The sequence below is a fragment of the Lissotriton vulgaris genome, chromosome 10 (genome assembly GCF_964263255.1).
Source record: "Lissotriton vulgaris chromosome 10, aLisVul1.2, whole genome shotgun sequence".
Taxonomy (NCBI): domain Eukaryota; kingdom Metazoa; phylum Chordata; class Amphibia; order Caudata; family Salamandridae; genus Lissotriton; species Lissotriton vulgaris.
In genome coordinates this window covers 610,876,956-610,901,042 of record NC_141698.1, presented here as the reverse complement: position 1 = coordinate 610,901,042, position 24,087 = coordinate 610,876,956, and the positions used below count along the sequence as shown (strand labels likewise).

The 24,087-nt window shown below is 43.1% G+C and overlaps 1 protein-coding gene across 1 annotated transcript in view; it reads left to right on the top strand.

The window, feature by feature from the left end:
- Positions 1–24,087, top strand: part of TTC21A (tetratricopeptide repeat domain 21A) — a 427,059-nt gene that overhangs the window by 35,747 nt on the left and 367,225 nt on the right. Inside the window, exons 2-4 of the mRNA XM_086941450.1 lie at positions 3,647–3,776; positions 15,950–16,060; positions 22,275–22,441. Coding sequence (XP_086797576.1) covers positions 3,647–3,776; positions 15,950–16,060; positions 22,275–22,441 — 408 coding nt within the window. The remainder of the gene's footprint in view (positions 1–3,646; positions 3,777–15,949; positions 16,061–22,274; positions 22,442–24,087) is intronic.

The window sequence follows — 24,087 nt, the reverse complement described above, 5'->3', positions numbered from 1 at the left end:
ATATGTCCTTACTTCATTCCCTCTCATAACTTTGAAAAAGTGTATCAAGCTTCTTGTTTCCCATGAAGTCCTTAACTCTTCCCTTTTTATAAATTGGAAAAAGTGTGTCAAGCCTTCTGTTTCCCATGAAGCCGACATTTGGTCACCAACACCTAGGGCAATGTGCATTTTCCCTCTGATCAGGGCAATCACTTTTAGTTCAATACATAGATTGTTATTTTTAATCATACCATAACAACCAATACCTACAACATTTTACGTTGAAGTCATTGGCCTAGGTAGAAGAACTTGGCCACTTAATAGTAGTTCCTGAATTTTGGAATGGCTAAACCACTATCATTTTTGTGTTCATACAGTACTTTCTTACGTATTCTTGTGTAGATTTAGCCCATATAAAGTAACTAAGCTGAGTGTTTGATTCTCATTTGTTAGATAAATAGGAAGGCATTGAACAGGTACAGAATTATCAGAAGTTAATTCTTCTTTTTATTGTAACTGTCCATTACGAGTCAGTAGGAGAGTAATAGAGATTCTCACCACTTTGCTATTTCTTCAAGTTACGACATACAGCGATCCTCGTGTCCATCATAAAGGAAAGGCACACTGGATATGTCCACCTATATTGCATGGTCTTTTGCATGGTCTTTTCTTTTCTTCTTGAAATATGTAATAATCAATGTATCTTGTGTGCATTTGAGCAACAAAGAGGCTGCTAAACATCGAAATAATTGCACTTCACTGGACAGAAACTTTATTACAACTACAATGTGTGCTAATATAAAAACCTATTATTTCAGTTGGAATGTAGTCCTTTTCGATAGTATATTGGCATTTCTCATCATTCCATTCAATGCTTACTTCACCTACCTTCCCTCCAGGGTGCCAGTTAAAAATATGATTGGTCCTGTAGGATTGAATCTCTCAGATATCTTGGCATGCTGCATGCTATCTACCTCAGAACTGCCTTGAAGATGTGGAACTTAAGCTTATCACTTTCTTCTGAATGGCATTGCTTTGTCCTGCGGGGCTTGGATCAGTGGCGTAGCAGAGGTGCAATGGACCCTATGCAAGCAAGAAAATTATGTACCCCATCCTCTGGTTTTGGAGTATAAAACATCACCAATGTGGTGGGGTGGACCTTCATACCCCTGTGCCACTGAACCTGCTGCGCCATTACTAGCTGTTTCCCTGGCCTGGATTCAAAACAGCAATATCTATTTGTTCCACTGTTTTGAGATCTCTTGCTCACTGTTTCCAACCTTTCGATCATTCTCTTCATGTCCTAAGATGTGCAATCGCTAATAAAAGAGAGGGACCCCAACAACCAAAAGGGTAGAGTACCGAGCAACAATTGTCAAGAAATGATTCCCTTTTGGGTACAACTTAAGGTCATAAAGCTAATAACTATCACATCACATTCCTCCCGGAGCAATAAAGAAAAGTTGATTAAAACAAAGACAATTTATTCAATACAGTACAATTCATTAAAAGAGACTATTCATTTTTGTACAACAGTCACAAATAAAAATCACATTAAAATGTCATTACATAATACATTAACATCTTGCAAGTGGGAAGCAAGGCTTAAGGAAAAAATGTATCCTATTCGCATGAGGTAAGTACATTGACCATAATCAGAATTACACTCTGATCTCAAATTGTTTTTTTCTTTTTCCAGAGTTACTGTCACTAAAGCCTAAAGTACTTAAGCTCAACAAAAAGGGCATTGACACGTTTCGGTGGGCATAATGTTTTTTAGAAGCCAACACCTTCTTCAGGATATAGTGATTGGTTCCCACAAGAAAAGTATAATATCTGCAATACAAGAAAAAGTGTCTTAAATCAATGTACCTATAAAAAACATTACTGTCACATCCTTTTAACATACAATTCCTCAATGCTCCAACTCGACATAAAAATATCAATCTCACTTTTGCATACATCTTCATTTTCCATTTTTTACTAAAACATCATTATGTTTTGTGTAGTCTCCTTTACGGAGTACCTGCAATCAATTTACATCAGCGGCCTATACCAGAATTGAGTTATGCCATTTTTATCGCATTTTAATAGGAAAAGTGTTGCTATTAAGTACAACTAGCCTGCTGGGCACGCCTTACAACCAAGCATAAATAGAAAAAAATTATTTATATTACCTTGGTATGGGCAACTATTTCAATAAAACGAGAACGATATGATATCAATACGGTGATTATCTTTAGATAGAGCGCAGACTCTTCTTCGCGTTGTCGCCAGGCCTTTCATACGCCAGTTACAGTTTGTTTTATTTAGGCTACGGAGAGAATAAATGCCTTGACTTATATTTTAATTTTTATGACATTCAATCCTATCAATTTAACATCGTAATGGAAGTATCAACTTCACTTCCTCCATATCCGTTCATCATGTAGCAGTAAAGCACTCAAATCGTGCCTTGTTGGATAACATATATTGCCCAAAATGCGGCCAAGCGTTATAACCCGATTGACTTCTGTGTTACTAGTAAGTCACCGGAAATCTAAAAATGATTGACTACGTACTCAGGACATGTACCTCTCAGGTCGATTATTATAGTCCCAAATAGAGCCCTAAGATTTTTTCACGCTACATCTCTACAGTAAAATGCTATAACATAGCAAAGTTACACAAGTAAGGCTGTCCATTCCTGCTTCCTACTAAATGTTAACACACACCATGCTAAAATAGATACTTGGCTCAAATTAAAAACAGCTCATCATATCAATCACGACCACGTCAGCAACGTACCTTGCACAGTTTCACAAGGAATAGAATGATATCGCCTTGGAACTTGTAGGGCAAATTTGTTTCTAACTCCACGGCACCTCGAGTTACTTTGTACTCCCTGGTTTTGGATGCCTGCGATCTGTATTTTTTAAAAAAGATGTGCAATGTCTGTGATGAGATGTGTCCAGGTATTTTCTTAGCAGTCCATAAAAGACCTCTAGAGATTAATTTTCGAGACAGGAAAGGCAAGCAAAAACATTGGGTATTCCTCAGTCTTTTGTGTCACATCTAGTGAGAAGGAACAGCCTATGCTTTGGCAGATGCGTGGTGTATGTGCCAGGGCGAGTGAGGCGGAGCGACGGTCTCTCGATGGTTAGTGGAAGTTCAGGCAGTTGTGGTATGCCATTGGTGGGCTTTGTAGGCGTGTTTCAATATCTAGCAATAGATTTTGGCTTTCTCAGCCTGTGTTTTATAAGTTTGAGATGATTTACAGTCTGTGGGCGCAATGGCAGGCGCATATTCTCTGACTGACCAAAATGGGTGAAAGGCTGCATGCATGGATTTGGGTGAGTCAGATGGTTTCCTGCTAAATCTAACGTATTCCTTACAAAAAGTGCAACACACCTAGAAAAAGCTACCTAAACGCAATATGGGTGCTTCAAAGAAACTATAAATCCATGGACATTATAAATCAGTTTCTACATATATTGATCACAATATACCTGGATCTTGTGACCATGTTATTGAAAGTCTACAGAATGTACTTTGCATAGGGCTGTAAGAATCAAGTTTCAAATGATGACTGCTTGGTACAAGATAATCAACCTTTTCTATACTAGACTATTAATTGTGTACATCTGGATTCTAAAAGTTTTTAATTATGTGCTTTACTTCACATTAGGCAAATATCGCATACTACAGTCAAGAAAAATATTACCGCCATGTGCAGAGTATTGCAAGAGATGGTCTTCATAAATACAACAACGACCCCGTGCTGCAATTCTTCAAAGCGTATGGAATGTTAAAGGAAGGTAACACAGTAGAATGACAACATTGAAGTGCATGCAGATGGGTAATATGTACAACTCAGGTTTATCTTATGCATCCCATAGCTCCAATATGTCCATCAGATAATTTATACATTTTGGAAAGGGAGTTTATACTTTTGCTCTTTTTTTTCTGTTTACAAGCAAAATGGCATGTCCTAATTTAACCAACCACTGCAACTTAACTTTGGGTTTATTTATTGTATACATTTGAATTATTGCTGTAGGTATTCTTGTATTTTGAACTTTTCATGCTGTATTTGATATACCGTACTATTGGTCTTCTTAATCATTGTAGGCATCTCTTGTCTATGCACTAGAGAAGAATAATACATTATCAAAACAATTAGGGTAAACACCACCCTGTCTAAGGTCCCCCCCATGCATATTTGCCACATACACTTCAGCACCTACCATATCTTTATTGGCAAAAATAAACTTAGGTGACTGGTATGTTCAGTACTCTTGGCATGTTCGCCAGCCATATCCAGGCAGGTCTGTAAATACCCCACCACCTCTTTGAGTCAGCTTTAAGTAAGGTCATCAAAAGGTTGGCGGTCTTGTGCTAGGTATATACATTAGTATCGCACAGAAAGATCTGCTGGGTTCAGAAGATGTGCCAGGCGCCACTGATAAAGCTTTCTTCCACAAGCAAGCGTCACTTTCGCAATGTAAGTTAAGATTTAGTCTCACCTATTCATTGAACAATCTTTGCAAATTCGTCAGATGTGAGCAAGTATTGAGATAGAATGTTGTTAGTTTTCCTAACAGATGAATGTAAACATTGGTGAATACTGACACATTATACTGTAGGAAATATACTACCCTGGTATGCACAGTGGAATGTGTTATTTATAGACTTACCCTCGCCATATAAGGTGGATTGACATCGACTAAGCCATGTTGTGTACCTGTGGAGCTCCACCAATGTTCTTGTTGTAGAACACGTAAGCCTGAACTTTGGTTTGGTCATGGCCCAGTGACTCATCACACTTCTCATTTTAACTGACTTCTACTGTAGTAGAGCTTATAGGTCCTTTGTCGGCATTTGCTAAGTTAGCATGAGCTTCGCTGCTTTGAGGCTGCTTTTGCGCACAACACTGCAAGCATATATTTTGCAAGACTCTGTATGTGCACCATTTACATGAGAACTGTCTGCTTTTCGCATCTTCTGCTTTGCTATGCGGTTTAGTCTGAACACAATGTGAAAGGTCAATCAACAATTGCCCTTGTTGTTCTGTCCTGGTTAGCCCCTCGCACCGAGACATAACATACTACCCACAGCTGCACTACTGGAAATCGTGTGTTTTAATATTGCAAGAACAACATATTATGAGACACTTGAAGAGACACCTTTCCAGAGAGAAGAGCTTTGCTTGCCCTGGGATGTGAAAATTGTATCTATGCCTTGAGGTATGGGGTCGCCTGGCAAAGTCCAGAGGTCTTCTTTTTTATGATAAACTATTCCTTGGCACTGGGAGGGTGGTTGGGTCTTTTTGTCTTTTATCCAATGTCTTTATAAAATGATATGCCTGTTTATATTCTATGAAATTGCGACAATGTTGACTGTATTGTGTTTATGCATTCTGCTGCTAGTAACGGCATGTGTACTGTACCATAGAGCGCTTTAGTTAAAATAAACATTTTAAACTATAGCCCAACTCTTATTGTTGCATTGTGAACAAGTATGAGTGAGTGAGTGAAAGAGTTGTCTTGCTCCCGCGATTCCCAAGAGAGAGTAATATGAGAGACTATAGCTAGTTGGTTTGGGATTTTGGGTACTAATGTGGTAGGTGGGTACACCCCCTACTCACTGAGGTCCCGTCTTCCTGTGCATAGTTCTGTATATGTGCAGAATCCCTGCAACATGGCGCCCAACGTGGGGCACCATGTTGCAGGGATTCTGCACATATACAGAACTATGCACAGGAAGATGGGTACTAATGTGGTAGGTCGGTACACCCTCTATTCACTGAGGCCTCATCTTCCTATGCATAGTTCTGTATATGTGCAGAATCCCTGCAACACCTCCTCTTCTGCAGCAAACTTTCAAGGTGGGAGTTTGTTTGTAAAAAGAACAACCCAAAAATAAATATCCCTGACATTTTGAAATTGTTTTTCACTGTATGGAGGTCATTTATTTGTTTTCCTGTTCGGGTATGCCAGGTTTTCCATGGTGTCTGTAGGAAAGTAGGATCTGCTTCTTAAGGTTACCCCCACTTTTTGCTTCATATGTCACTGTTTTTACTATTCTGACTAGGATCCTGGTAATCAGGACCTCAGTCTATCCGCTTTCTCCCTAAAATGTTATGTCATGTACTTAGGTACACTCCAGATTAGATACTGGGGTACCCTTGTCAGTCCCTAGTATATGGTACCCATGTACCCAGGGCATAAGTTCCCCAGGATGTGAGGCTATGCGAAATGGATCTACAGGCCTGCCATTGCAGCCTGTAAGTTTGTGCATGCACCACTTACTTGCTATATCAAAGGGTCACTACTCTTAAAACCTATAAGTCACCCCTATAGCAGGCCTTGACAATCCTTAAGGCAGGGTGCTTGGTTCTGTGAGAGGGTGCCACTGCATGAGCTGGACACCCCTGTAGCCTACGGAGTCCATTCTCCCGGGTCGTTCGTGCTGCAGCCATTTACGACATATAGAGTGGCATTTTGTGACCGCTTGATGACCAACTCTAAAACAGCTGAAAGTAACCCTATCGTGTTTGGTGTCAAACATTATGGAATCATTCCTCCAGACTGGTAACCAGTGTGGTAGATATGATTCCACCCCTCAGAAACAAGCTTTGTGAGGTCCCTGGTGTTCCCGGAACCAGCCTTCTAGTCTCGGGCAGCCTAAAAAGATTGCTGCCGACCAGAGACACATTTCTGCCCTGCTGCTGCTGAGCCAAGCTCGAGCAGGGGAAAGCAGAACAATAGGCATTCTGTCTCAGGGAGCTGTGACCACCTCCCAGATAGGATTTGGTGTATAAGACCTGGGTGGGTGCTCTTGCTAGCGACCAAAAGTCTACCTGAGGGGCACATTTGGATCCCTGTGCAAAGTCCAGTTCAAACCAGTCCTGGGAGCCTTTGGCTCCTGCTCTGGTGAGCAACTGGACAAAGGACATGAGAGTAACCGCCCCACTGTCTAGAACCCCCCCCTGGGAGGGTTACTCAATCTGTCCAACCCTCTCCCATGAGCAACTGGACAAAGGACATGAGAGTAACCTCCCCACTGTCCAGAACCCCCCCCTGGGAGGGTTCCTCAATCTGTCCAACCCTCTCCCATGGGTACAAAAGGGCTTACCTGGCTGTAGGACCCTAGATTCGACGTGGACAAGATTCTGAACAAGAAACCACTGAACTTTGACCGTCTGGACACTCTGGACTTCGTTTGGGCCCGACTTAGTCTCCCTCTCAGTCTGAAGCATCGTCTGTGTCCGTGCACCATACAGGCTGCGTGTGGGACCTGTGGAGCATCGAGGACAATCGAACACATCTCCCTTGGAGTGAAAGAGTCCCTCCCCTGCAACTGCAGGCACCACATCACGATTGACCGGTCTGCACATCCTGAGCTCCTATGGACTCCGAAGGCTACAGCAACACAGGAGATGGGTTTTCAAGTCCCTCGAGGTCCGAGCTGCCCTCTCACCAATTTGAGGTCCGAATCCTTTGTGGGGGCTGCAATACCCTAGCCCTGTGCACCGTGTACTTTTGCAGGTGCATATGCTTGTTGGCGTTTCCAAAACAAATGCACTGTGCTGCAAGTAGCCACAACCTCTGGCACCCTTTCCACCAAAAAACTTCGGCCTCCTTGCACTGAGTCCTCCGTGGGCTGTTGCCTTATGAAACTGCTCGAGGTCCCCTCGCGACTCCTGTGCCTCCGGGTCCTCTTGAGGCTCATCTTTGCTTTTCTGGGCTCCCCTGGTTGCTCCAGGCTTGCCCTGACTCCCCTGTGTTTGGTGAGTCTCCTGGACCTTGCTGGTCTGAACCTTAATCTTTCTTGACCATCTTCGTGGATTGCTGCTTCCAAGGCTTGTTGGCGCTCCAGCAGGACACCGACCCTTCAGCACTCAACATCCTTCGTGGTACAGCTCGAATCTTGCTCCTCGTCGTCCTCAACACCTCCTGGTCCCGGTGGCTGTAGAGTCAAGAACCCCCTCAACGCACCTGAAGCACCCGACATCGGTGGGCATTTGTCTACAGAGCCCCTGGTCACTCCTGAGTGACCCAAACTCTGTCCCCTCTGCTTGCAGGTCCTCCTCAACAGGAATCCACATTTTGGTTTTGACTGACACTTTCCTTCTTCCTAGCAGTGGCTCTTCTTCGAAGTCCTCCATAGAGCTCAACGCTGGTTTCCGATGCCACTTCAGACCTATGCACCCTGCTTCCCTGGGATAGGGAACTCTAGTACTATGGTATCCATGGGTGGGGGTGGCTCTCCAACCTCCTAAATTTCACAGGGTTTCTTCAAAGTCCACTCAGAAGAGTCCTTAAACTTTAAAATGGCAACAGCGACTCTCCCATAGAATTGTACGGCGCATCAGTCTTGTTCCCACACCGCACCCATTCTCCATGGGGTCCCTACTTGCGTGGTTCCTTGGAATCCCATTGATTCTACGTCATCTACACATTGTCTTGACCCGGGTCATGATTCTTATACCACTATTTTAGTATATGGTTTGGCCTCCCCCTGGAGCCCACTGTATATTAGTGCAATTTACTATTGTTTCTGTGCTACAGTATTGTGTGCTTTGTTAGTCTCTTTGTGTAGAAGATATTGTGTTGTACGTAGAGTGTCATTTAACCAATACTATACGGTTGCATTCTGGTAAAATAAGCTGCGTAACATTCCTTCAAGACTAAGCCTGAAGGATTTCCCTGTATACACCGCGATCGCGCCGCTACACCCACTTTGGCCTGGCCATCATGCCGTTGGCCCCCGGACTCGTTTGAGCTGACCCTTCTTATCACCGGTTCGTTCGCACACATTGACGGTTTTGCCACTAAACCTCCAATCCAGCGTCCGATCTTAGGAAACTTCATGAGCGCTACCGCGTCCAAACAGCAGGACCGACTGCTATAACCTTGCCTGGCTCAGCCAGCCTTCGGCACCTGAGGCCATAATTGTTAGGCATAATATCTATGTCCTGATGATGATCCGTGTATCAAGATAACAGATCGAAACGCCGTCGACTTCTCATAACGCCTTATACAAGCTCAGAACTAATGTGTACTATTAATGTAAAAGTGTTTGTAATGTTCTGAGGTACCATGACATTGTGCAATTACTGGTGCTTCAAACCTCTTGCTTTTGCCTACAAGCCCTTTTGTTCCAGTATTGTCACTAAATGTATGTTGCACATGTGTTAAGAAGGGCGCAGGCTTGTGCCCCACGTTGTGAATTGGTGTGTAACATTTATTATATCAACCACAAGTAAATACTAGACTGCTGTCCGGCTGGACAAATCCAAACAAATATAGCGACGGCTGAGTCTATATTTATTCTTCTAGTAAATTTCCCTAAAGGACCACTGTTGTCTGAATAGCATTATCCCCAAGGTCGCTTTCGACTTAATTGGGACCTCTTGTTGTTTTCAAATATATGATTATCAATGTGGGCATGTAAAAATCACGTGAAATCCAACAGACACCTCACCATACCTGACTGAAAGCACTTGTTCCCAACTATTTACTACAGAATACATTTTGAGTGGGGAGGGGGAGTATCATCCCAAATACCTTCTCACCATCCACCTCCGAGCTACGCCGATGCTAATTCTTTAGGATCGAAGCAATGTCTACTATTCAATTTTCTCATTTCTACATCTCAGAAGCTGTATTAAGGGCCAATGGGAAAACGCCTTTGTGAGTCCACTTCATATGCCACACAAATAGGAATTTGCATAGCTGTCACGTCACATAATCCATCATTGGCTGCATGCTTAGCGGATTTTAGCAAGTAAAATGTTTCTAACAGATCAAAAAATCTTTAAATTGGTGCGCAGGCTCTATATACGTAAAGCTAACTGATCAGAGACTTAAAGCTAACCGGTCACCTTTGATTATTGATTGCTGTAATCAGCTATTGAAAGTGGTGACAGTGTTGCCCAGACAGTATAGACATTACTATTTGATGGACCAGGGAGAAACTTCTTGCCTGCAGGAGGAAACAAAACAACTGTAATTACTTAAATGTAATTCAAAGTGGAAATGACTGAAAGAATCCTTATACACCATAATTTAAAAAAAATGTTTTTCACTATTAACACCTCTCCGCCCCTGTTTGCAAATCCGTATTTATTATAACTTGACTTTGGGGTTTAGAATGCTCCTAACTATATTGCACTTCTTTTGAGGGTCCCATGCCACAAAGCCTTAATTAGCTTTTACTGAGAGATAAGTATTCTGAAAAGTACTTATGCTGTTATACAGAGTAGTTTGTTTTAATACACAGGGGTGTTGCATAATTTGGCTTCCACTGCCACTTAATTCCAATGTCCTGGACTATATTTCAGACAATAAAATTAAGACTACTGTTCTGTCACATAATGCAGACTCTTGCTAACTTAATATCTTCTAATTAGAAGCTTCTATAGCTCACATTGTAATCGGCCATCACACAATATCCTTGAAGACAAGTTCAAAGGATAAAGAAACATTGCGTAACTAGACAACCTTTTTTAGGTCTGGATTGTGCCAACATTGCTATTCTTGCAGGCCTATTATTTACAATATGTATTGAGAAGGATTTGGGTCCTCCCCTTTCAACCATTGGCTTTCTTATACCAACCTTTTTGGCTTGAAAAACAATGTCAATTAAGTCTTGACTCAGCCCAGTGGAGTAGTCTTATTTTTCCTAATGCATTTAGCTGTTTATCTTTCTGCCGCGTCTTGAGTGTTTGTATTAAACTCCTTGAAAGATTTGTTTAAAATTATACCTCTTTCTTTCTCTGTCCTCCTGCCAACTCCATCCTATTTATTTTGTCCTATCATGCCAAACTGCCTGCATTAGCACATTAACCCCAGCATTTTGACTTTGCCAATGCTTGTTTATTTAAAGAGTTTACAAGCACTTCAAGTTCTTATGTAGCACAATGGAGACAAAGCAGCTGTTTAAATATAAATGTGGATTTACTCCAGTATTGGAGCTTTCATAGATTCACATGCCTGAATCATTCCCCGGCGTCGAGACGGGAGTCTCCGGTACATAAAAAAGCAATGCTTAGCCGTATAGAATACTGAAAAGAGGCCTAGGCCCATTTCCCTTTTGCAACCCATAACCCTTTTATGTTATCAGAGCTCCTCATCCTCTAGAACACTCCTGAGAGAACCATTTGCCCCTCAGATTTTCTACCACACGTTGTGCTAGGAAATCTCCTTTGAGCTCTGCTCAAATTCTACAGTTTTCTACTTCAATTTGGATTGTATTTCATAGTTCTTCAACTGATTTGGTAATTTGATTGCTGCCTACTTGTTCACCAGCTCCTGAGAATGGCTGACAAGGAGAAAAAAAGGTTTATTTGGAGCCTGTGCTACCTGTTTTAAGAAAAGGCTCTACACAGACGACCCTCATAAGGATTGCATCTACTGTCTTTATACGGACCATCAAGCAAAGGACTGTAAGGTATGTCGTACCTTTTCAAATAAAACACTAGGGGATCGTGAAGGGAGGCTTTTACTATGGCTTCAAAAACTAAAAGCCATGAAAGAAGTCATGTCTAGTGACATTGATGAGGCTTCTTCTACTTCTAGGAGATCTCAGAAAAGAAGCAGGTCTCCTCATGCTCATACCTCGGAGGAACGTCCTGAGAAGGCCCTTAAAAAGACCACTCTAGGGTTTTCTGGGCGCAGTCCCTCTAAATCTCCTCCACGCAGAGAAAAGGAGAGCAAGGGTCATGCTTCAAGGGTCAAACATACAAAGAAGACGAGCACGGAGCCGTCAAAATCATCCCCTAAAGTCAAACATTCATTCAAGAAGCCTACCTCTACACCTCCTGAGGTAAAAGTGGAAAAATATGCATCATCGACGGGAGCGTCTATGAAGAAAATGGCGTCGTCGAAAACTGAGGTAAAACTCACTTCTAAGGCTATCTCTCCATCGACGGTGGCACCGTTGACGACAGTGTCGACGCCGAGATCTGTGGTGACGATGGCATCAGCGACGACTGTTACAACAGCCACGACCACGTCGTAGACAGGATCATCGACGACAGCAACAACGGGATCGTTGACCGCAACAACAACGACAGAAACAGCAGCTTTGACGGCAGCATCAACGACAATAGTTTCGTCATCGGTTTCGACTGCGATCCCGTCGACGGCGCCGTCGACGAGAGAAAACCCCCCCAGGAAAACGGCAATTTACCAGAAAGAGGAGAATTCGCCTAGAACTCACCTCTCCAAGTAAGGTGACACCTTTGGTACCATCCACCTGTTAGAGAAGGAAGACTCAGAGGATGAGGAGGATGATGACGGCCCATTTAGCTTTGCCAGTAGCCCGTCACAGTTGCATGTAAAGTGCCAAGACGATGACTTGGAGGATGAATATGAGGGATTTCAGGATCGTCACTAACAACACTATCGTCAGGAGTATCAAGAGGAGATGGTTAGCGTTCCGTCTTCCTTACTGACGGATCTGCAGTTTATGCTCGAGGATTATAAAAAGAGGCATCCTATACCTCATACCTCTCAAGAGATACCAGTGGCTACACCTCACCCACGCTCTATCCCAAGTACGCAAGTGCGACAATGAGAGATTTTACCGGAGCCCTTGCCTAGATCACCACAACCAAGGTCTCAACAAGAACCAGTGACCACTAATTATGAACAGGAAGAGGGAGAGATAACCAGCAAAGACCCCAGCAAAGAGTGGGATGATTATCTTATTCCATCGCCTTCGTCACCTTCACCGAAACCTGTAGACTCTCCACCGGAGGATATCGGGAGGTTTCATAATTTAATGGAGAGAGCTACAAAGAGATTTGCGTTCACCATGTCATCTGACAAGACGGAGTGTTTCTTGAACGATTTTAAGGAACGATACCGCAAGGCAGTTCGGTCTCTCCTGATTGTTAGTCATATATGGGAAGAGGGTCTAAAGGTCATGGAGACCCCAGCAGTGACTCTAGTACTCGCCAGGCTGGACAAGAAATATAAAGCTCCTTCGGATGCTCCAGCTTGTCTACTAGGCCACCCCAAGCCAGACTCAGTTATAACCCAAACGGCACAGCAGAAATCGAGGAATCCATCTGCTCCTATTATGACACCTCCCGACAGAGAGGGTAGGCGCTTGGACAATGCAGGGAAGAGGTTTTCTTCCATGTCTGCCCTTCTAGTCAAGGCGGCGACTGCCCTGGCCATTCTGGGTAGGTACGGTAGGCAGATGTGGTGTGACCTCTCGCCTTACATAGACCACATTCCAGAACCTGATAGACAGGAGGCCAAAAAGATTCTTCAAGAAGGAGAAAGGACTTCGGCTGAAGTCATTGATTGCGCGATGGACATCGCAACCACAGCCTTCAGATCTCTGGGAGGAGCGGCAGTCCTACGCAGGAAATGATGGCTGAGAGCAACAGCGTTTAGGCCTGAAGTCCAGAATAAAATCTTGGACCTTCCCTTCAATGGAGAGGATTTGTTCAGAAAACATATCGATGAGGCACTGCAAAGTATCAAAAAAGATATCGACACTGCAAAATCACTAGGAACGCTACAATATTGGAAGGTTCCTTTTCGAGGCTCTAGAGGTAGAGGCCAATCATCTTATAGAGATGGATACCAGCAGGGCAGATACACTTCTTAGTCCACCTCGTCCCAGCCGTACCGTCAACGGTATACACAATGACAAAACAGGAGGCTACACAAAATCTGCTCCTAGAGGAAGAGGAGGTTGTCTGGGGAAGGACAATACCAGACGACAATGACAACCTTCCGGATCCGGCTACATCTATCCTTTTTCCGTCACATTTTCCCCTGGGTGGAAGAATTACTTACCATCTCCAGAATTGGCAGCAAATAACTACGGAACAATGGGTCCTCAACATAATACAATTCGGACACACTCTAGAACTTCTCCAAATGCCCCCTTGTTCACCACCAAAACATCAGGAGGTCAAGCACTTATATCAGGAGTTCTTCCAATTCCCCTTTTGCCACGCATTCTCACGAAGATCAAGAAGGAGCTGTACAAGATAATCCTGATAGCCCCATGGTGGCCCAGGCCCAGGCAACACTGGTTCACAGAACTTCTGCTACTGTCTGAGGTCCAACCGATTCATCTCCAACCAATACCGTCGCTCCTGACAATGTCCCAGGGACAAGTGCTCCATCCGGACCCCAGATCACTAAACTTAGCATCCTGGCTCCTTTCAACATCTGAAGATTTCAGCGGAGTGCAGAGAGATCCTATCGAGGGCCAGAGTGGATCGTATGAACAAAACATACACTATGAAATGGAAGAGATTCTGTTTATGGTGCAAAAGATGTAACATTCATCCTCTGAATTCGGCAGCGCATAAGATTATTCCATACATTTTAATGTTGGCGAAATCGGGCTTGGCCCATGCATCTATTAAGGTACATTTAGCCGCTATATCAGGCTACAGAAGGACTTACTCAGGACCATCTTTATGGTCCGCAAGACTCATCAAACAATTCATGAAGGGATTGTTCCGAGTTTTTCCTCCGGTAAAGCCTCCACCACCTCTCTGGCAGTTGAACATTGTACTTTCTCAATTAATGAAGCAGCCCTTCGAGTCAATACACAGGGCAGATCTTAAATTTTTACTGTGGAAAGTTGCGCTACTCATAGCGCTCACTTCAGCCAGAAGAGTGGGGGAGTTACAGGCTTTCATGATTCAAGACCCTGTCTTGCAATGTAAGGAGGACAGAATGATACTTAGGACTAATCCAAAGTTTATTCCAAAAGTGCCGACTGACTTTCATTTAAATGAGCCGCTAATTCTCAAAAGTTTTTTTCCTCAACCAACAACAACGGCCAAAAGAGCTCTCCACTCCCTGGACGGCCAAAGCTGTCTCAAATTCTATTTACAAATGACTAGACCCTTCTGCAAGTCTTCACAACTTTTAGTCGCCTTCAGCGCACCCAGGAAGGGTTTCCCTTTGTCAAAAAGAGGTATTGCCAGATGGATTTCCAGTGCAATAGAGTATTGTCATCAGGCAGCTGGAAAGCCTTTGAATGCACGAGTAGGTGCCCATTCTACAAGAGCAGTGTCCACCTCCACTGCTTTGTTTGCGGGAGTACCGATCCAGGATATCTGCAGGGCTGCGACCTGGAAGAGTACACACACCTTCACCAGGCATTACTGTTTGGATGCAGCCGCAGAGAGAGAGATGTGGCAGTGGGAGAAGCGGTGCTGAGAAACCTTATCCAGTAACGGTAAGCCCTCTGTTCTATCCCTCCGTCCTTTTCTTGTTACAAATGCACATTTTTTATTGTTATGTTTGATAAGAGTGGTTACATTACTGATATGCAGAATTCTAAGAGGAATATGTATATATAGATGATGTCTTACGTAACTGTACCAGATCTGCATTTAGTCTTAAAAAAAAAATGAAAATGTGCTTTATTCTACTGCTCGCTATTCTGATTCAGGTATGTGAATCTATGAAAGCTCCAATACTGGAGTAAGAAAACAAGTTACTTACCTGTAACCGTAGCTCTCTACAGTATTGGAAGCTTTCATAGATACACATGCAATCCACCCTCCTCCCCTTTGATGCTCACCTCAGATTTAGCACACAAGGTGTTTATGGCATAAGTACACGAAAATCTCAGGGGCAAAAGGTTCTCTCAGGAGTGTTCTAGAGGATGAGGAGCTCTGATTGGTTCAGGGACAAGTTTGGGCTCTTTTACATAACGAAGGCTATGGGTTGTAAAAGGGAAATGGGCCTAGGCCTCTTTTCAATGTGCTATACTGCTAAGCATTGCTTTTTAATTCCCGGAGACTCCCGTCTCGACGACGGGGAATGATTCAGGCCTGTGAATCTATGAAAGCTTCCAATACTGGAGAACTACAGTTACAGGTAAGTAACTTGTTTTCTTATGTATACAGGTCTAATTGTATGCTTTGTCTATCTGAAAACGGAATGGAAGAATCTAGACCCTATTGCGTTTATAAGAATTTGTCTTTCCTTCACAGGTCGTACTCAAGAGGCTATTCGAGAACTTGAACTTTTGAAAAATGTCCCTGAGATCTCCTTGTGTTCCATTATGGCGCTTATATATGCACATAAGAAAAGTGAATCTGTCGGTGAGTTGGTCTTGGTGTGTCTTAAATCATGTATGTACAGTCCATTAGAGGGTAACAGAATTATTATTATAGCTTACATGATGTAGACACTTATGGCCACATGCATCAATGTTCCCGTTTGCGAATTCTTAATTGCGAAAATTAAGGAATCGCAATTAAGAATTCACAAACGGCTATGCATTAAGAAATCACAATTTTTTTGGCGATTTCTTAATTTTCCTTAATTGCGATTCACAATTTGCGAATCGCAACTAAGGAATCCCTTTCCATTGATTAGGCCCATAGGAATGAATGTGAAGGCATTCTCATTTTGTGAATCACAATTAAGGAATCGCAAAATGAGAATGCAATTTCAAGGGTGCAGGGGGGGGGTCCAAAGGACCCCCCTGCACCCCTGAAATGTACCTTTAAGTACTTTTTTCACACACACATGCCCCAAGGGCATGTGTCTGTGTGTGTGAAATGAAACTTTCAAAAATACACTTTTGTGCATTTTTGAAAGTTTTTGCAAATTACCATGAAGGTTAACTTCATGGTAATTTACCACTTCCTATTTGCGATTTTGCAATTTAAAAAAAATCATGCATTGCATTTAAGAAATTGCAAAATTGCGATTTCTTAAATGCAATCGCAATTTAAGAAATCGCAAATAAATTGCGATTTCTTAAATTGCGAAAAAAGCAAAAACCTTAATGCATCCCAAAAAAGGAATTTGCATTCGCAAACGGCCGAATTTTGCGATTCGCACCGTTTGCGAATGCAAAAACCCTTGATGCATGTGCCCCTTATTATCCTATGAACAAAGAAGAAATATTTGACTATATTTATCTGCATAGCAAATGACCTGTGTTAAAAATTATAAACTTAAAGAATATCCGCCATGCATACAACTATGTAGGGATGGCCATCTTTTATGTTGACTATTTCCACACAAGAATTCCAAATAATGTTGTGATGGTTGGATTTACAAAGATTGTCAGATTTAGAAAATGTTACCATGTGCACTCGCTCCATGCAAAGGGGGGGGGGGGGGCCTGATACAAAGTGTCACAAATGACTGATTCGAGCACTGTTGACAAGCAAAAGGATTTTTTTGCCCAAGTTGATATGAGAGTAGTGATGAGACACTATTATGTCATTTTGGACGAAACACTGGTAAATCTTTGAAGAGTAGTGTAAATGGGACCGAGCGTTTAATACACCAACAGTTTCAAAACAAAGCCAGATTAAGTAAAGTGTGAAACCTGGTTCTGTATGGAGCAAACCTCCAAATTAAATCGGGTGCAAACCATGTAAAGATGAATATCAGATGTTTCCAAAAGCAGAATGAGATTTCTGTGAAAATGCACATTTTATCTGGATTGTTCTTAGATGGTTGTCTATGCATCTACATTTGTTGTGAAGGGTGTGTTAAGTACAGATCTCACACAAGACATCACTCGTTCTGCTGGGTACAACACACGCAACAAACACAGAGGTGATGGATGGAATGCTGGCGATCTCTTGGGGCCACTGGCGATTGCTTGGGATCACCTTCCATTCAATAAATTTTGCCCACCGTACCACTCTAGCCAAATGCATGCCTTATGCAAATCAGTAATGATCCTGCTCCTCTTTAGAAGAGTCCACCAGCAAATGCCAGATGAGGCACCCACCAGAGGATCCACAAGCAACCCCAGACTGGGTTCCACCTATTTGGGCCTCATCAGTAGGGCGGAGCTTGAGTCCTATGGCACAGTAAGCTCAGGACGGCGGGACACTTCCGGGTAGCTGTGCGCGTTATAAATTTGCGGTAACATGACATAACATAACAGGGCAAACATTTGGGCATATATGCTGCCCTTAGTGTGTCAACTGCAACAAACAACATCACACACAATTTTTAGCATTATCATATCTGATCACATAATCGCTCCACTTTTCCTACTAAACATGGTGCACCACAATTTTCTCCAATTCACACAGTACACCTGAAGGGCCTGGCTGCTTAACATAGCAGTCTTGAAAATGACCAACCATTTGATGTACTCTTATGCTTTTCCGAAACATTTGGAATTGAGGGAGGAAAGCACCACTGTGGATCCAGTGGTGGAACGGTGTCAGAACTACTCATCTTATACACCCAAGCCCACACTCCTCTTAACCTCCCCTGTGTACTTCATTACCTGTAAAAAGGACACCCTATGGCCCAAGCGGACCAATAATTTACTATCCACAATTTCTTGGTGATTGTTTGCGTAGGAAATTGAGTAACTGATGGAGGGGAGTGAAATCCTGCTCAAGCAGCAACCACATTCTTGCCAGGGTGAAACACCAGCAAACTCCAAATTAACCTGTCCTCGCTCTCTAGTAGGTTGGCACAAAAGCAGTTAAGCTTAACTTAGGGGCACTGTGGAAAGTATTTATTCAGCACTTCAAACAGTAATAAAGTGAAAACACAAAATAAGAAAAATCCCACACCAGTTTAGAAAAATAGACTGAAATGTATTAAACTATTTGCGATCAAAATGACAAAAATCTAATTAGTAGAAACAGAAAGATGCACTTTTGAAGATTTAAGTGAAAATAGTGCCTAAAAGCTCAACAGACCCATTGTAGTTATCTGGTCATGACGGACTAAGACAAAGTCAGGCGTTCAGGCTGACTGCGATGAAACACGGGCCCGATACAGGAACCAAGTTAGGCCTGCTGAATAAAGTACCTTAAATCCAGATGGCACTGCGTTGCAAGATCAAAAGTTGAGAATGCGTCGCGCAGCAGCGGTTTCGAGGGGCTGCGATGTGAGGCACTGCATTGAGGATGCGTCGTGCAGCAGAGCAGTGATTCTGGGGAGCTGAGGGGCCGCAATGCAAGGTACTGCTTCGAGGAGGCATTGCCCTGTGGCGGTAACAAAGAACTGTGGGATCCTGCATCAGTGATGCATCGCATAGTGGTGGTTCCAATGCAGAGCAGTGAGGTGAAGTGTCACGTTTGTTCTACCTGGACCACAGCCAGGCTGGCAGGGGCACGTTTAGACCCACTTTCAAGGGCCCAGCAACAGGCTGTCACCACTTGGTAGGGCAAGACTCATGGCAGACAGAGTCCAGGAGGTTCAAGGTGGTTGGGACATTTTCTATCCCTGGGGCTCTGATCAGGAGGCCTGCCAACTGGCCTTTGGAGTCACTCTGGTTGTCCTGGGTTCAAGATAAAGGTCCAGTCTTTTTCACTCAGGCAGCAGAGTAGCAGAGCAGCAGAATAACAGTCCTTCTTGCAGGAGAGCAGTCTGAGTCTTCCACAGATCCAGAGGTGTACTGAAAAGTTGTTTCTGAGGGCCTAATAATTATACTTGGTGCCAACTTTAAAGTAGGAGAAGGTTCTGGAGGTTTCCAACCCCCAGAGGTGTCTGAAATTTCCTGACTCCCTGCTCTGGCCCCAGCTTCACTCGGTACACAAAAGACTAGTGTCATACCCTTTGTGAGGGTGCTCAGGCATAGCCTTTGTAATGTGCAAGTGTGGTAGGTGACAGCTCCTCCCCTTCATCAAGTCAGAAATGGCCCAGCCTGCAAATACAACTATTTCCCCCTTTATCTCACTTTGTGGGAGCAATACACAAAGACCAACTGCCATTTACACCTAGTCGTGTGACCGGAGATTCAGGCTACAGGCACCAAATGGTTAGGGCAATAAAATGCCAACTTTATAATAGCCTGGCTGATGAGGGGTGATACCACTAACCCTGTCCCCTGGTGTTTGTTTCTGGTCCAGGGAGGGCCTGGTTTGGCAGTTCAGGATGGACTATTCCCATGGGGAGCAGGGTCAAGACTCATGTGCATATGGCTGGGTCTAAATTCGAATGGCGTGGCATGCAGTACAAACAATGGATATGACCCAGATCTGTGACTAGGTGTGAATGTGTGATTTGTTCAGCATTACGTCCATCATCTGTTTTTTACGCATTTGTCGCCCCAAAGTGGGAAGGGTATGCCCAGACGCGAGTCCTGTGCTCTCTATGCCACCAGATTCAAGCTAGCCTGGCTGATGAGGGGGATACCCAAAAACCGGTCCCAGAATGCTTGTTTCTGGTCCAGGGAAGACTTGGGTTGGCAGTTCGGGCTGAACAGTTCCCATGGGGAGTAGGGTCATGACTGATTTTCACTATGGCGGGGTCTAAACTGAAATGGCGTGGCACTCCAATAAAACGTGGCATTTTCAAAATTGTGATTTAAAATCTGAATTTACCATTAAAGAGTTTTTTAAATTACAATTCTTTATTCACCAAACTCGGCATTCCGACTTGCTTCCAATTAAATGTTATCACTTATTATATATTTTAAGGCAACCCATTGTTATCCTCTGGGATAGATAGGCTTTGCAGTAGTGCAAAACACATTTAAGAATTGTTCACTACTAGGACATGTAAACATGAAAAGAACGTGTCCAACTGTGGAGAAGTGTGGCTCAATGATTAGAGCGGAAGACCCTGATGCAGAGGTCTAGCCCGGGACCAGGGTTCAATTCCCCGCCTCGGCGGGTCTTGGGCTAAAAAATTCCACGGACCTGATAATTCTCGCCTCGGTGCCTATTCCAATCATGGAGTCCCACTCTGCAACTCTGGGCAATAGCTTGCTTAATTTCCACAACGGCCCCCACAACGCTAAGGATGCCTGGCCTCCACCTTGGGGGTGTCCAGGAGTGGACGCCTCACAGGGAAAGCCAGGATGGGTTCCACAGCGGTATTCGTACAAGCGCCTTGAGACCCTTGTGGGTGAGTAGTGCGCTATACAAGTATCAATTTACAATTTACAAATACACTGCAGCCTGCCCTATTGGTTGTTTAGTGCCTACCCTAGAGGTGAATTATATGTATTAAAAAAGGAAGATTTAGTCAAGGCAACAGGTTTGTTTTGCCAGGACAAAATGGTAGTTTAAAACTGTATACACAGGCTGTAATGGCGGTGTGAGACATGTTTACAAGGCTAATTAAGGGGGTGACACAATAATTGCTGCAGTCCCACTTGTAGCATTTTATTTACAGAGCCTAGGTACATGTAGTACTACTATACTAGTGGCTTACAACTAAATTCAATGTGCCAGTTGGGTGTAAGCAAATGTCACCATGTTTAAGTGAGATAGCACAAGTAGTTTAGCACTGGGTTACACTGGTAAAGTGTGCAGAGTCTTAAAACCAACTAAACTTCTATTTCTCCTTTATCCTAGTTGAACAAACTAACTGACTCACATGTCCACTGCTGAACTTAAAAACCTATATTTCTCTATACTCATCCACCACTAATCCTTTTAGATTCCAGAGTATCGTGCTACTTGCTAAAATGTTCTTCAACGCCTCGTCGGGGTAGTAAACGCTATATACACGTGCAAATACAAAGTGAAAATGCTGCAAGAGTAAATTGTAGGCAAGTAATTGCCAGATAAACTAATAGTTGAACACCTTTGGCGATATTCTAAAATGGCTGCCATCCTCAGCTTACAAATAATTATTGTGCCTAAAATGTTATGTTATGTGCCACTGTCAATGCAATGAGGAGCACAGTGTTATTACGTAAATTCCCTTCTCAAGCTCATTATTTACTGACATTTAACGCTAAGTTAGGGCATACTAATAAATGTTTGAATATTGCATATCAGCATACCAGAATAAAGCATGTTTGTAATAAGCAGCTCTGGACACACCACTGTTGACTAGAGGTGGGCATACTTTGAGTAATTCCATGTCGCGTAATCCTGCGTAATTACCTAAAAATTGTGCAAGTTTATGTGGAATTCTGCGACAAGTGTAATTCTGTTTTTTCCGCTTTGTTCTTAGCACAAAAAGTTCCCCTCATATCCAAAATGGACATGAGGATGAATTGTGCGCTAGGAAAGAGCTCTAATTGCAACAGAACAGAGATAGCTCAGACAATCAGTAGTAAATCTACTATTGCAGTAGGATTTTGTCCCTTCAAATTACTCTTAATTACACGGGCGGGCGTAATCAGGTTATTATTGGTAATTCCGTGTCAAAGAGTAGCATGGAATTAACAAAATGACTCGGATTGCTTTGGCGTAATTGAAATCCTGCCCAGGCCTACTCTTGATTTTGTTGTGGCCATAATTTTAAAAGGAGACCCACCGCTTCATAATTTTATTTGACTTCAAGCTGTTAAATACATGTGTAACTAGATTCTCCGAGGTCCATTTCAGAGCCTCTTTATTAACTTTTTCTTTTCTTTTTTAGATCGAGATGCTATTTTGGAACTTGAAAGCAACCTTAAAGGAAGTCGAAAGACTGCCGGAGAGAAAGCGCTGTATTTTGCTGGAATGTTTCTGTGGCTTGTGGGTCGGAATGATAAGGCCAAGGAGTACATTGATAGAATGCTGAAGGTGTCCAATAGGTCTCAGGCGGTATGGCAGTGCTTTTTTACTTGATAGATACTTGTAAGATACATACATTTTAAGAGTGAGCCTCCCTTTTAAAATAAACTTTTCAGCTTACTTAAGTATTTTTCTCTATAGTGCGCCATATTAGATATACATTTTAGATATCATATTTTATGAGATGATGGTTATTCGACAGCTGGGTTGATTACAAATGTGTGCATTATTTACAATATTCTTTTATGATCAGTTTTTATTTTAAAAGAATCAGCATCTTGAGGGTTGTTTGTGACGTATTGGGATTAGCTGAGAACCACATGCTTCAGGATTTGGAATAGTGTACGGGGAAGCGAGCAGCGTTTGTGACGCTAGCTAATTCATGTTTCAGGGTTGGGAAGGAAGATTTGGGGTAGCTATGATGAGCACTTTCCATTAACCTTGATTCTCGCCACCCGGTGTGGATGGTTTCCTAAAATCAATTCATTCAAGGGACTGGGGGAGTTTTTGTAATGTCAGGCCAATTAACGCAATCAAAAGCTTTCTCTGCATCTAATGAATGGCGAATCATCTGTGTGCGGATGTGCTCCGCTATCTCCATGAGTGAGAACTGCTAATCTGACAGTATTACCAGAATGGTGGTCTTGTACGAAATCGGTTTGCTGTGGAGAGATGAGACAAGGCCATATCATATGGAGGCATGGCAACCATATCTAGGCGAAAATCTTCACATCAGTATAATGGAGGGCAACAAAGCCATATGATTGGCATTGTGTCTGGTCCTTTCCTGGTTTTAGTAGGAGCGTGATTTGAGATTCATGCATTGTGTCTGTGACGATACCACTAGTTAGAATCTCATTGAACGTCTGGGTTAGTGTTTTGTTAAAATGGTAACTAATGCTTTATAGAATGAGGCTGGAAAGTAGGGGTGGGCGGAATTTGCGTAATCGCGTCACGCAAATCTCTGCGAAACGGTAGAAAATCTCAGCGAACACGCAGAAATTTCGCAAACACGCAAAATTGTGTGTTCGCAATGCTTTTTTCCTGTTCGCAACCGCTGTTTGTGTGCCTGGGGGACATATCTCGCAAGCACGCATTTTGAGAACGCGAACAAGCAAAAAATTTCGCAAAGTCGCGGATCGCAGAATTTTGGGCAATTTTGCGTTCTCCGCGAAATGCGGAATTACCCAAATTCCGCAAATTCCGCGAGCGGAATGGAATTTACCGCCCAGGCCTACTGGAAAGCCATCTGGGCCCGATACCTTTCGGCCTGGCCGCCTAGTTATAGCTGCTCGAACTTCTTCAGGTGTAATGACATCCTCTAAAAGGAGGAGATCATCCCCATTTATGTTGGGCTTATAAGCGTTGAGATCAGTGTCTTGTTCTGGGGAAAGGAACTCACCTGTCAAAAGGCACTCGTAGTAAGTGGTGAAACATTGCAGAATATCCACAGTGGATGTGTGAGCCGTGCATCCATAATTTGGTTTGTTTTTTCTCATGCAGGTCTGGTGGAGGGTATATGGTAGTCATCGGTCTGCTTTTTCCCACGTTTTCATATTGCTGTTGTCGGATATATAGTAATTTTTGGTTGCATCCTTCATTGATTGCTAAATTTCCCCTCTCACTTTGCGCAGGTCTTGCTGTGTTTGGAAGGATGGCTTCCGCTTCTGTAGTTA